Raw genomic sequence first — 14,152 nt, forward strand, 5'->3', positions numbered from 1 at the left:
GAGGGAGACACGATGATCCATCATTTACGAGGTATTTTTTTTACAAATTTATAACTGATCTGGCAAAAGTATCCTTGGTATGGTCAATGGACCAAAGGCCAACGAGACAACAAGATGCAACCATCCTTACACACTAAAACCCGTTAGCAACTCCAAGAGTTCCCAAAAAATATAACCCCAAAACTTTATATTAAGAGCTCTCTTAAATAATTATTTTCTAAAAACTAGTTTCCTCCGCAGCAGCTCCCCAATATTTTACACCCAAAAATATTTTGAACTTGCCACAACGTCAGTTAGTTGGATGAGGATGGGGCTAGAAACAGAATTAGTTTTTCCATCCGATTGACTTGTTCCGTTGGCCAGCTGTTCCATCCTTCGTAGCTCCTCGAGTCTCACCTTTTCTTATGAACCGGCGAAGGAGCACGGGAATTTTCTACCAGAACGGGGCACGAGCGCGGGAAAAGAAGCACCGAAGAAGATTGGGGGCACGCCGTCGGTCTGAACATATGAGGGACGCAGGCTCAATTTCCCAGAGCGAGCAAATTTTGGGAGAAGGTTTAGGGAGCTGTTGGACCCATAGGTTTTCTTTTAAGCACGCAAGTTTTAGTTTTGGAAATATTATTAGCCTTCTCTTGGAGATGCTCTACACAACCAGGCAGCCAGTGCTGCTACACAACCAAACAATAGAGCTACAGTGCATCAGCCCTGCCTATAAGCCATAACAAAAAAAAATACTGTTAATTGATTTGTTATGAGAGAAAAATACTGTTGAATAGTTGATAAATTTCACCAGTCGTCCTTGCGACAAGCCTGAGCCATGCAGCAGGGAGCTCTGCCACGTAACAACGAACACGAGAGGAAGCAAACATGAAAAATTTAATTAAAGACCACTCTACCACTACGTACTAGCTACTACTCCTACTTCCATACGCCATACATCAGTATCAGGTCATACATCCAGGTAGCCGCCGCATGCATTGGCAGAGCTCCTCCTAGCTAGGTAGAAGCAGGTTGCTTCAGGCGACGCAGTTGAGGCCCAAGCAACCCATCCACAAGCTCCTCCTCGCCGTCGCCGCCCTCTTCTTCTGCAAACCAAAAGCCATGAAATTTTTAGTCTGCAATGCAAGAACTGAAGGATAGCAAGAAGAATAGTACGTGAGCTTTTGCATGCAGTCGATCGCTCCATCCGCTAAAATGTACTGTACGTACCGGGCCCCTCAGAAGGCGGGGGACAGCAGCATCGTCGTCGTCCGGCGGCGGCACACGGTACAGGTCCTCGTCGACGGGCCTCACCACCACCACCCTGCGGCCGGCGCCCTTGGCCGGCACCGGCACCGGCACCGCCCTCTTGTGCTCCGCAGCTCCCGCGACGACGACGACTCCGCCGCCCGCAGTCTCCGGCCTCCGCGCCTTCTTAGGCGCCGGCGGCCTACGGCGACACGGGGGCGCCGGGGAGTACCTGAACCAGGCGTCGCTGCAGGCCTCAGGCTCCGGCGCGTACCACCACCAGGACGACTCGGCCGCCGCGGCGCCCGAGTGCGGCGGCGGCGGCTCGTCGACTGGGGAGGACGTCGTCGAGGAGGAGGAGGAGGAGGAGTAGTTCCACTCCCCGAACGCCGGCACGTGCCGCCGTCTCGCCTTCTCCATGGTCGCAGAAGCCTGTCGTCTCCGAGTCCGACGAAGCCGATGGAAGGCGAAGGCGCGAAGCAGTGGGTGGAGGGGAGGACAACAATGGCCGGCGCTGGATGCACGTACCTAGTCCTTATAAATGCGCGCTCGGCATCGGCATCGTCTGGAAAAGAAGAAGTGCTGCTCGCGAGGGCGAGGCAGAGTGGCATGGCATAGGCCAGGCCATAAATTTCCCCGGTCCACCGCTGCGCCTGCGCAGAGCTGGGAGAGTGATGGATCGAGATGCTTTGACTCGAGGGAGGCACGGCGCGCGCACCACGACGGGTACAGTACAGTGCAATGCGACGCGAGCCGTGCACTGTGCACTGCGCTCGCATTCGTTGCGGAGCTACTCTACAGGGCTAGCTAGCTCTGGCGGACTGGCGGTAGCAGCATTGTACGGGCCGGCCGGCCATTGCCGTCACTTGGTTCCGAAATAATTTCAAAATTCTTTATTATATTTGGCAGTAACATTTTCGTCTTATTTTGGCAATTAGTGTGGCTAATTAGGCTTAAAATATTCATCTCGTAAATTACTCACTATCTGTATTTTTAGTTTCATAAATAGTCTATATTTATTACTCCATACACGTGTCCACATATTCGATGTGACACAAGTTAAATTTTACCACCATCAACCAAACATAGGCCTTCTCGGTCCACCTATGTGCCTGCGCAACGCAGACCCGAAACACTTTGGGTGTGTTTGGTTGGATGGCCAACCTTGGCCCTGTAACCAATTTTGGTGTGTTTGGTTGCCTGAAAGTGGCTAGGGGTCTGGCCAGGGATGGCCATCCGTATCCCTTTAGCCTGTCTCTAGGAGAACGACCAAATCGGTCGTCCAATTGTGGCCAGACCCGAGCCAGCCCCTTTACACGTTCCACTCACCTCCCATTTCGTTTTCCTCAACTACCACTCCTTCTCGCTGGTACTCTGCAGTGTCGCCGCCTCCTCTGCCCGACAAGAGGAGCTCCGCCACAGCCTATCCGCTCTCCCCACGCCGGATCGGTCCGTTTCTAGTGGCTCCATGACGCCCTGAGCTCCGTGTTGCATCAGAGATGGACACCACATCCCGAGCTCCTCACCTCCCGCATCGGCGTCGACATCACCTCCTACCCTAGCAAGCTCCTCACCTCCCGTACTGACATCGACATCACTCCCGCCCCGACGAGCTCCTCACCTCCTGCACTGGCCTCACCTTTCGCCTCCAGCGAGCTCCTCACCTTCTGTCCTGCATTTGGTGCTCCTCTACGCATACGGGCCCCCACCTCTACTCACTCCCATGGCGTCAATCATAGGGTCTGTGCTCCTCCATCTCACTGGTCACCGGATCTGTGCTCTTCCTCCTCCGCCGTTCTTTTGACCGAGCACACCCTCTACTGCCACGACCATCGCCGCCGCGGGCTCACTTGGCAAAGAAGCCATGGGCACCCTCCGGTTGAGGTGAGGCTGCCCGCGGGTGCGGCTTGCTGCCGTGCAGTCGTAGCGGTCCCCGTTCAAGCCGCTTGGCTGCTGACTGGCCAGAATAAGCCCCATCCCCTATGGCAATGATAAACAGATATGAATTGATGGAGGTAAGTTACCATAGTAGGAAAGAGGTAGTGGTACCAAGTAATTCAGGCAACGAAACAAAAGTTAGCTAGGCTTAGCTACCACATGACAACTAAACACTAATAGGGTGACTTGAGTTAGACAGGCTAACTCAAGCCTGGCTTAATTGTACTAGCCAGGCTTGTATAGGAAACGAACCAAACAAACCCTTTATCCCAAGGCGAGGCAGTTTATCCCAAGGCGAGACACTAGACTGAGGTAGGCCTTCACCTCAAATTCTAAAAAGTTTTCAAGCTTGTGACATCAAATTTTACAGGAGACGAATCTTTTGAGCCTATTTGTTCTATGGTTGGACAATAATTATCAAATAAAAATAAAAATGCTATATTACTTAGAAAATTTTCACGAGCCCGAGTTGTGATGCCTTGTTTAGTTTTTAAAAGTTTTTCAGATTTCTCATTACATTAAGGCCTGGTTCACTTCGTGAAAAATTTTGACTTTGGCTACTGTAGCACTTTCGTTTGTTTGTGACAATTATTATCCAATTACGGAGTAACTAGAATCAAAAGATTCGTCTCACAAATTACAAACAAACTGTGCAATTAGTTTTTATTTTTGTCTATATTTAATATTTCATGCATGTGTACAAAGATTCGATGTGACGGGGAATCTTGAAAAATTTTGGAAACTAAACAAGGCCTAAATCTTTGGACACATGCAAAGAGCATTAAATATAAATTTAAAAATAACTAAGTACACAGTTTATGAAACAAATCTTTTATATCTAGTCAGTCTATAATTAGACAATAATTATCTAATACAAATGAAAATAGCTAAACCCAAGATTTGTAGAAACAAAACGCACGGCGCGCGCACGTGGGTACCAGTGCATGCGACGCGGGCCGTGCACTGTACATGATGTACCCGCGGCATGGCGACGCCTGCGCTCGCATTTGTTGCAGCCATGGCCATCAATCCCGTCAGGGCTAGCTCTGCGCGGACGACTGGAGGTAGCAGCGTTGGTTGCTCGATGGGTGATGAGTTGACCAATGGAACCGAACCTCGCTCAGCTTCGGCCGTTCTGTTGGTTCATTCTTTTCACACGTCCAAATGTAGGGCAGCGTCCCGATGTACGTACATTTATCTTTAGGGCACTCACCTGCGAGAGTCCAAGACAATTAATTACATATTATTTATAGTATTTTGCTGATGTGGCAGTATATTTATTGAAGAAAGAGGTAGAAAAAATAAAACTTCAAGTCTTATTTAGACTCTAAATCCATATTATTCGAGGTAATAAATAACTTTACACTCTATGATAGAGTCTGCATTATGAGTGCCCTTAGGCCCCGTTTGGTTTGTTTGTGTAAACTTTTAACTTGGATCACATTGAATGTTTGGACACATGCATAAAGTACTAAATACATACTATTTATGAAACTAAAAACACAGTTAGAGAGTAACTTGTGAGATGAACCTTATAAGTCTAATTAGTCCACAATTGGACACTAATTGCCAAATAAAACGAAAAAGCTACCGTACCTGTTAAACTTTAACAACTCCAACATAGTATATTGTTGGTTCATAAACCATTTCTTTTCAAGTGTTCACACTCTTGTTTAGTTCCGAAAATTTTTTGGTTTTCGGGACTGTAGCAATTTCGTTTTTATTTGACAAACATTGTCCAATCATGGAGTAACTAGGCTTAAAAGATTCATCTCGCGATTTACAGGTAAATTATGCAATTAGTTTTTATTTTCGTCTATATTTAGTACTTCATGCATATGTCGCAAGATTCGATGTGACAGGGAATCTTGAAAAGTTTTTGGTTTTTGGGTGACCTAAACAAGGCCTTTGTTTGTATTTTGTACGCCCAAATATTCACATAATTATTATTCAACCATGAACTAAATAGGTTCAAAAAAATCATCTCGTAGATTACAAGCGAACTGTGTAATTAATTACTTTTTATCTATATTAAATATTTTATACATGTACCATAAAATTTAACGTGATAAGATAATCTTGAAAAGTTGAAAAGTTTTTAGGTTTTGGGACCTTATCTCCGTCCAGAGTGGTACAGGATTTAGGATCCGACGCCGTAGAAATAGAAGTACCCTACCCTTGTTTACTCCCAAAAAAATTGGCAAAATTTTTTAAATTCTTCGTCACATCGAATCTTATGACACATGCATGAAACATTAAATATAGATTAAAAAATAACTAATTACAAAGTTTATCTGTAATTTTTTTAGATGAATCTTTTGAGCCTAATTAGATAATATCTGTCAAATACAAATAAAATGGTATAGTATTTATTTTGCAAAAAAATTGAAACTAAACAAGGCCATATTAAGGAGGGGAGTAGCTAACCGTGGTAGTATTCCAAGCAACAAGGCAAGGCAGGGCACCCTCTGAAAAGCCTGCAGACGCTGCAGTGGGTCTCATGCAATGCAACACGGGGGCCTCAAGCCCTCAGCAGTCAACACCACCATGCCATGCCGATGCGGGCGCCCCTTTGCCGGCGCGCCCTCGCCGGCTTGCCCGGGTCTCCAACGACGCAGCGCTTCCTGTGATCTCCGGTCCCCACGCCACTTAGTTGGGCCTGGTTTAGTTTCAAAATATTTTGCAAAATCGACACTGTAGCTCTTTTGTTTGTATTTGACAAATATTGTCCAATCATAGACTAACTAGGCTCAAAAGCTTCGTCTCGTCAATTCCGACCAAACTGTGCAATTATTTTTTATTTTTTGTCTATATTTAATACTTCATACATGTGTTTAAAGATTCGATGTGACAGAGAATCTGAAAAATTTTGCAAAATTTTTTGGGAACTAAAAACAAGGCCTTGGTCTGAAAAGTTAAAGTTAAAATTACTATTTGTTGATTTATTATAACAAAAAAATACTATTAAATGATAAAAGAAAATATGACTAAAAAAAGAGAACACCTAGGAAAATAGGAATGAGGGAGGCAGTAGACATGGAGCTTGTTGTGCATGTGTACAGCCCTACAGGTCGGCACGCGGCATGGAGGTGACAGTGTCAGCTAGTGGGCTGTCCGTCCTTGGTGGCACGCCGCGCTCTGCTCTCTTCTGTGCAACACCAGGCACGCTCCCGCGTCTGCAGGCTTTTGGCCCTGCTGCTGCTGCTGCTGCTGCTCTCTTCTGCTCGATCGGCGGTTGCCCTTGAAGACTGTACAATGGCGCTGGAGCCCTGCTGCCGATCGAGCTTATTATTTGGGCATCAAGAGAGAGAGAGAAAGGACAGAGAGAGAGAGAGTGATTGATTATTTACGGTTGTCTATGGACATAGCTTGTTGTTGGCTAGGGTAAACGGAAAACGTTGTGAGTTTTCCTCTCTGGACCGAAGTGTTTATGATGTTGCTAGCGAAACTAGAGGAGTCCACTCCAACTAATTAACCATAAAGGCTTTGTTTAGTTCACCCTAAAATGCTAATTTTTTTCAAGATTCCTGTTAAATCGAATCTTTAGACACATGATGGAGTACTAAATGTGGATTAAAATATAACTGATTGTACGGTTTGCCTATATTTTGCGAGACGAATCTTTTGAGCCTAGTCTATGATTGGACAATAATTATCAAATACAAACGAAAGTGCTACAGTAGCCAAATTTAAAAATTTTCACCAACTAAGGCTCTGTTTGGTTTCATGAGTTAAAGTTTACCGCCCGTCACAAAATGAGCAAGAGGGCACAAAATGAGGCATTAGAGGCATCAACTAACCTTTCTTAGCCACCTCATTCCAAGAAATGAAGATCAAAACCTCCCCCCTTGTATTTTAGAAAAACTGGACCTCCAAGATGTGCTCCAATGGAATGTGGCTGCTACCTACAGTTCTGCCCGAGGAGGAAGAAGGGGTTCTAGGGTATTTATATCAAGATAAATCACAGGCGGTTTGTTATGTGAACCGCCTGTACTGAGCCTTTTATACAGGCGGTTTTCAATTCTAGGCGTATAAATTTTCAACACAGGCGCATTATAACTAAAACCGCCTGTAGAAATGTTTTACCCCCGCCGGCTTAGAACCTCTGTGTACTAGTGTAGGTACCTGATTAATGGAAGGGCAGCCAACAGCGGACAGAGCCTGAACCACAACAACTGGATACAACACTTCCAATCAACCCGGTGATGAACTCAAAGAATACATGAAACTGTGGGAAGCCATACATCACACTACAAAATTTGTTTCATTGAACGAGGAGGTTGAGGATACAACTCGAAGGCGATGGACAATGGATGGGGAATATACAACTAGTACATCCATAGTCAGCATTGTGTGTATCATCCTCATCCTCCTCAGGGCCCTCCGCCCCTTTGAAGGGTCGACATTGCGGACTATAGAGAGGAGGGGTGAATAGTCTTTTCTAAAAAACTTATTATATATGCTAGCTAACCGAAACATGTGCGGAATTAAAACTATTGGTCTAGCCAGGACTACACCCCTCTATCTGAGTTCTCTAGCACCTTGTAAAAGATCCTGAACAATCAAACAAGGTGCTTCCTTAGCAAAAGCTCACCTAACCAATTCTAGGAGCAAAGTGACACAAACCTATGCCACTAGTACTTTGCACACCGAGGGAGCTTCTACACAACTAGTAAGCAAAAGCACAAAACGCCTAAGCTTATTAGCAATGCTCAATAACAAGACAACCAATGGCAAAATAGAGAGAGAAAAATATTTAGCTATAGAAAGTAAGCAATATGACTAACAAGGTTACACAAACCAAATTAGCCACGCAAGGGAGCTACTTCTACCTACACAAGCAAGAAGGTAACAAGAAAGCTACACAAGCTAAACTAGTTACAAGAGCAACTATACAAGAACTATATATAGAACGTAAATATTAGCTTGTGTATGATGAATGCAAACCACCGAGAAGAATAGACAATGTTGACACGGTGATTTTTTACCGAGGTTCACTTGGTTGCCACTAAGCTAATCCTCGTTTAGACTAGCTGCAATGTTATTGTCGGTCCTCTTGCTAGTGGCGACCCGCAAGTCACAATCTCCCATGTGGAGTGCTTACCACAAGCTCTAGCACTTAACCTGGCTAGACCACTTGTCACCCTTCACGCCTCGCTCTACTAGAGTTGCTCTTCGCAATCCCCACGGGCTAAGCACCGTACCCCTCACAAACACTCCTCCGAAGCACCGCACAATCTTCTCGGGTGCTTCAACGGAGTCACAAGCCACCAAGCCATCTAGGAGGTGGCCACCTCCAAGAGTAACAAGCACCATCGGCTAGCAACACGAACACCTAGTGCCACTCGATGCAATCTCTCAATGCAATCGCACTAGACTCATTCACTCACTACTGATTTGCACTCCTACAAGCACAAGTGAGTTAGAGGCTTTCCTAGTACTCTCCAAGCATAGACACTAAGTCCCAAGGGCGCTAAGCATTAGTCAATGTTAGCCACCACTCCTATTTATAGCCCCCATAGCTAAATTAGCCATTGCCCCTTCACTAGGCAAAACTCACATCGACCGGACACACAGGTGCGACCTATAGGACGCACCCTGCCAGCGTTTGGTGCACAGATATGTGCCATGTGTCTCTCTGTGTTCAACAACGCGTGTTAGATCTCAATGGTCAAGTTCACACCGAACGCACCGACTGGACTCAACACTCAGCATCCGGTCGCTACCCGAAGAGTTCCAAAACATGATTTCCATGACCAGACGCGTTAGGTGATTGGTGACCAGACACGGCCAAGCATCCGATGCTTCCTCAGCTTGCATGTCCACACTACGTCATGCAGACCTGACGCTAAACAATGTTCAGCCAGTGTCCGTTCAGCAGCGTTGATAAAGTGACCAGATGCGTAGGTCCCTCCGTCCGGTGCTAAACCCTGAGAGATCGCTGGCCAGAACTGACCGAACACAACCATTGTGTCCGGTGCTCATAGCACCAACGTCCGCGATTTCGTCACCTTCTCAAAATTTCCTCTGGTGCAATAGAAAAAAGATATTTCATTTTCACAAAATTGCATCTCTACCCTTCAAACTCGACCTCTTTTGCAAATATGCCAACACCACCATGTGTAAACCACAATGTGCAAGTATGTTAGCATTTTCACAAATATTTTCGCAAATGAGATTGTCTCTCTACTTACCACGCCACTTGATCCTAACACATAGGTAAAGTTAGATCGCTCAAGTGGCAATAGATGACCGATATGCAAACAAGTTTTTTCCTTTTGATAGTACGACCACCTATCCTAAATCCGGTCATAAACTTCTCTACACACCTATGACTAGTGAAATAGAAATGCCCTAGTTTATACCTTTGCCTTACGCATTCTATTCCAACTCCTCTCTGATATTTGTGCTACACATGCACCAACCAAACACCAAATGATATAATCCGCTTCATATCATTATGTGTCGTATTGGTTAGTCGATCTTGACCTCTCTTGCTCTTCACTGTTACCTAGGTCCATCAGCGCTAAATCTTGCTTAAGCTTCACCGTTACACGTGGTCCCTCACTTTAAAGCCTCCGACTTGCCCTTCACTCTTGCAACCAGTCCGTCGAGCCAAGCCTCATCTTGATCTTCTCCACCTTGGTCACGTGACTCCATGTCATGTCTCATATGCAATGAGCTCCTCCATCATCACATATTCACCTATGGACTAATATCCTGTGTATCTCACATAAACACACAATTAGTCCACCTAAAACTCTCACTCAATTACCAAAACCAAACAAGGACCTTTCACCCGTTCCGTGCAACACCTCCTCACCCTAGCGTGTTCACTCCCCCTCCACGTGTGACTCCTCTTCTCCCCACGCTACTAGGCCATTGGCCGCTAGGGCACTAGGGAGCTAGCCGCAGGCCCCGAGTGTTGGGTTCAGGGCTAGGGCTATGGAATGAAGTAGCTTGATCCATCAAATACTATTTATGGAGTCGTCAATAAAATCAAGCTAACACCATAATAAATTGGATATAGGATACTACAAAGTTCAAACATATTAAATAAATTACATGACAACAATTGGAATGTAATGAAACAGGGCTCAAATAGATGCATCACCACCAAGTCCATCATCTCCTGTGACGATTACCACCACTTGAACCACCAAGGCTTTGGGAGAACTCAGCCATCCTCTATTCCGTGATTTGAGCCCTCATTGCCAAGATATAATTCTTCTGGTCTATATAAAGTGTTGACATCACAAAACATTATCTTTTGCTCTCGTCTTGTTCCCACATCAATCGTTTCTCTCAATAAATATCCTATGCTCCTAAATTGTCTTGTCCTCTTGCCATCTCAAATCCTTCATCTTCCTTTCCTCCTTCTCAACAAGCAATTCCTAAATCACATTCTTGTATGAACCATCATCTTCTCCCTTGTTCTTGAGCTGTCCCTTTGTATGCTTCCTTCCAATGTGTCTTTGTCCTTGTGTCATTTGAGAAGAACCAGGAGTTTGTGGGCTTCCAATATCTTCTTGTGCTCCGGCTTCATTAATATTGCTTCAATCGGATAGTGTGGCATTGCTAGTGTTTTGCTTCTTTGGTGTTGTCAGCCTCCTTCTTCTCCCTTGGATTAATTGATTGGAATTTTTGTGAGTTCCTCACCTTGAGCCAGCAATTAAGCAAAGGAAATGATTTCTTCTTTCCACATGAGTAGGCGAGTCATGCTTCCAACAACTACATTCATTATAAAATCAATGGGTAAACAAGTATGCGCACATACAAGACATATAATTGAATTGACTGAATCAGCATAAGCTCATATGCTCTTGGTATGGTACTCCACTCGGATGCCGGCACTCCACATCTTCATACATTGCTTGAAATTTCATATATTCCCTCTGGATGGTGCCTCATCTATGCTCAAATGAACATGCATTCCTATTGTACTCGAAGGACTGGTTGGCATGGAAATTTTGGGTGATTCTTGATCGATATGCCTTGCCTGGCTGCTCACTGCCAACAATTGGATCGGAGCTGACATTCTCTAAAGAGATGCGAAGTTGGATATCTTCATCTTGCATATAGTTAGTAGTTCTCTTTTGGGTCTTAAATTGAGTGGATTGAATAGGTGTAGAATCAACATTAGTGGCACCTAGCATCAAATCTGTGTACTTTTCTCCGAAATTCACTGGAAGCTAATTCAAAGAGCCACAACAAACTAAATCACATACTAGTTTGCAAATAGGAAATAAAAGAGGACTTAGAGGAGGAGGCAATGATACCAAGTAGTGTAGGTGTCATTTGCCGGTGGGAGCTATTGGTGGCCGCCTGTGGGAGCTGGGGTGGCGCATAATGCTGGAGGAAGTTGGGGTAGAGGAGGAAGATGACCTAGGGTGGCGTAGGGGCTTCCGGTGTGGAGGAAGATGGCCAGCGTGGATGAGAAGAACAGCACAGGCTCTTTCCCCAGGAAGACGACTAGTGCGGTGACCCTATGAATCTCTAGTAGTTGAGGAGCTCCGATGAGGTCACGAGGCAGCACTGGTCATCTTCCTGACACTGTGGGAAGGGCAAGGCAGTGACCCAGCTATTAGTTGTAGTGGAGGGAAGAGTCGAGCATGCGTGTGGGGAAGACTCAGGCATTGTGTATTGATGAAACGACCGAACTGATTTTTTAGCTAGCCATTTGTTGGCACAATAGGTGTAGGTAGTAGGACTGAAATTTATTGGGCCTATAAATTTATGTAGGCTTACAAGAAGCCTGTTCGAGTGTATTTTTTGGCCTCGACTACCCAAATATAGGATAGGTAGCCTATTTAGGTAGCTTGTTGAAAAGAGAAGTGTGATAGAAGGCTTGTTATTTTAGAACGCTAGATAGAATAGTTGACCTCTGTTTCTACCAAAAATATCAAAAATTGAACTCCACAATACAAATAGCTCATCTCTTGTCTTGGAGTTGCTTGTAACGAAGGCAACGTTGGATAAATTGCCAGAATGACCTTAAACAAGGAAATACTTACGTGGACAAAATCTGAAACCAACTGACAAATTACAACCAAGGAACTTTCGAGTAATTAAGTATTTTGACCTAAGTAGAGATTGAAATAACTTATTAGGACGAGAGGATTGAGCGCAAGACGTGTGTGCGTGTCCTTGTATAATCGCAAAAACTAACCGCAGAAACAGAACATTTACTTAAACACACGACAATTCATGTGCCCGGGATGGATATGCAAAGATGATTTTGGTCGAAGAATTCGCTCATTGACGATCTGACGTGGCGAGCAGCTCCTCCAAGTAGTCCGCCCCAAGGTCCTCCAGCTCCAGCACGCAAGAAGCCGCAGCTCCCTGCTGCTTTGGCTTGAGCTTGACAGCATGCCCATCATGGCCATGGCTACTCGTCGCCACCACCTTCTGTTCCTTGCCGCCGGTCGCCTTCTTGTTCCTGTGCAAGCGCTTACGGATGCAGTGGCGCCGCTTCAGCGCCAGCGGCGGCGAGTCCCCCTCGCCGGCGGCGTCACCGCGGATCCCCAGCGCGCGCAGCGACTCCAGCACGTGCTCGACGGGGAAGTTGAGCACCGCGGCAGAGCCGCGCATGGAGTAGGCGGCCTGGTCGTAGGCGAGCGCGGCAGCCTGCGCGGTGTCGAAGGTGCCGATCCACACGCGCTGGCCATTGCGCGTCGAGTCCCTTATCTCCGCTGCGAACCTGCCCCATGGCCGCCTCCGCACCCCAATCAGTGGCGCGTCGGCCGCCGCCTTCTGCTGGTGGCCGAAGCCGCAGGGGCTCGGCCCGTGGACGGCGCTGGGTTGCATCGTCGCCGTCGTCGTCGTTGTCGTCGTTGACGCCGACGAGGAGTATGCAGCTGGTGTGTTGGTGGAGATGCAGGCCGCTCCCATGAGAGCGCTGATCTGTTCCATGTCCACCACGCCCGTGCCATCCTCCTGGTAGCTGTAGTGTTCATCAACGCGGCCGCCGCCAAAATGTAGCTGCTGCTGCTGTTGGTGGTGGTGGTGGTGGTGGATGGAGGGTGTGGCGGCGCCTGACGACGATGCCCACGCCGTCGACGAGGAAGAAGGGTAGTGGTCACCTGCAGACTCACCAGTGTACGCGATAGGATCGTCGTACGCTGAGGAGGGCTGCAAGAGGCTGTCGTCGTAGTATTGTAGGCCATAGTGGCCATCACTATGCGCGTAGGCGGTGCAGAACTGAGGTTGTTCCATGGATCACGCACAAGCACTCACACTCCACAATCGATGTGTAGAGACTAGAGAGATTGGTATATATGTGGCTAGAGTAGTATATGGTGTGGTCCAACTAAGCTACTACAGTATTTCGACCTAGGTGCTTATATATATACATACAATTCTCGTACTTCAGCATTTCGACTAAGCTGCGGCACACATGCATGGTTTAATTGATACTCCCTCTGTATCAGTAAAGAAAAACAAGGTTTGGGTCAAATGTTAGAAATATAAATCATAAATAAGTTTAAGCTGTTGAGTTTAAAGATTTGAAAACTATATAAATAGATTTGTCTTGAAAATTACTTTCATAAAAATATATGTATGCCATTTTTTGATAAATATTTTTATAAAAACAAAGAGTCAAAGCTAGGGTTTGGAGACCGTGTCGTTGTCCTAAACGATATTCGTTATAGGTATCGAGGGAGTATAAGCAGATGCTCGACATGACAACTAATGACAGCCTAATTTGATGCAATAGTTTAATTTCGACCAAGAGATCGATGCAGTTGGTATCATTTTAATCTGAACACATCATGCCTTTACAATCCCTAACAAAGCCTCACAATCTTGGATTTTTGGCAATAATAGAAAAAAATTTATCTCTAGAAGTTTCCATCACACCTTTCAATCTTTCAGCACTTTGAAAAAATCACTAAACTTGCACATATATCCACATGTATTGCACGCGTATATCACGGTGCCAATCTAAAATGGAAAAAGCATGGGAAAGAATAAATTATAGGAAAGA

The 14,152-nt window shown here is 45.8% G+C and overlaps 2 protein-coding genes across 2 annotated transcripts; both read right to left on the minus strand.

The window, feature by feature from the left end:
• On the minus strand, positions 764-1,701 carry LOC8062632. Its single transcript, XM_002450940.2, has 2 exons — positions 1,210-1,701; positions 764-1,085 (listed from the first exon to the last, which is right to left on the minus strand). Exons 1-2 carry the CDS (start codon positions 1,645-1,647, stop codon positions 1,017-1,019), a joined length of 507 nt encoding a protein of 168 aa, XP_002450985.1. The 5' UTR covers positions 1,648-1,701; the 3' UTR covers positions 764-1,016.
• On the minus strand, positions 12,421-13,380 carry LOC8071942. Its single transcript, XM_021462110.1, has 2 exons — positions 12,568-13,380; positions 12,421-12,519 (listed from the first exon to the last, which is right to left on the minus strand). Exons 1-2 carry the CDS (start codon positions 13,378-13,380, stop codon positions 12,421-12,423), a joined length of 912 nt encoding a protein of 303 aa, XP_021317785.1.

The sequence above is a fragment of the Sorghum bicolor genome, chromosome 5, assembly GCF_000003195.3.
Source record: "Sorghum bicolor cultivar BTx623 chromosome 5, Sorghum_bicolor_NCBIv3, whole genome shotgun sequence".
Classification (NCBI taxonomy): Eukaryota; Viridiplantae; Streptophyta; class Magnoliopsida; order Poales; family Poaceae; genus Sorghum; species Sorghum bicolor.

Excerpts from the sequence above, each read along its gene's own strand:
- LOC8062632 (XM_002450940.2), bottom strand. The coding sequence starts at position 1,647 with ATGGAGAAGGCGAGACGGCGGCACGTGCCGGCGTTCGGGGAGTGGAAC. Across the intron at positions 1,086-1,209 it reads CCCGCCTTCTGAGGGGCCCG|AAGAAGAGGGCGGCGACGGC; the intron begins GTACGTACAGTA and ends TTTGGTTTGCAG.
- LOC8071942 (XM_021462110.1), bottom strand. The coding sequence starts at position 13,380 with ATGGAACAACCTCAGTTCTGCACCGCCTACGCGCATAGTGATGGCCAC. Across the intron at positions 12,520-12,567 it reads GCGGCAAGGAACAGAAGGTG|CCAAAGCAGCAGGGAGCTGC; the intron begins GTGGCGACGAGT and ends GTCAAGCTCAAG.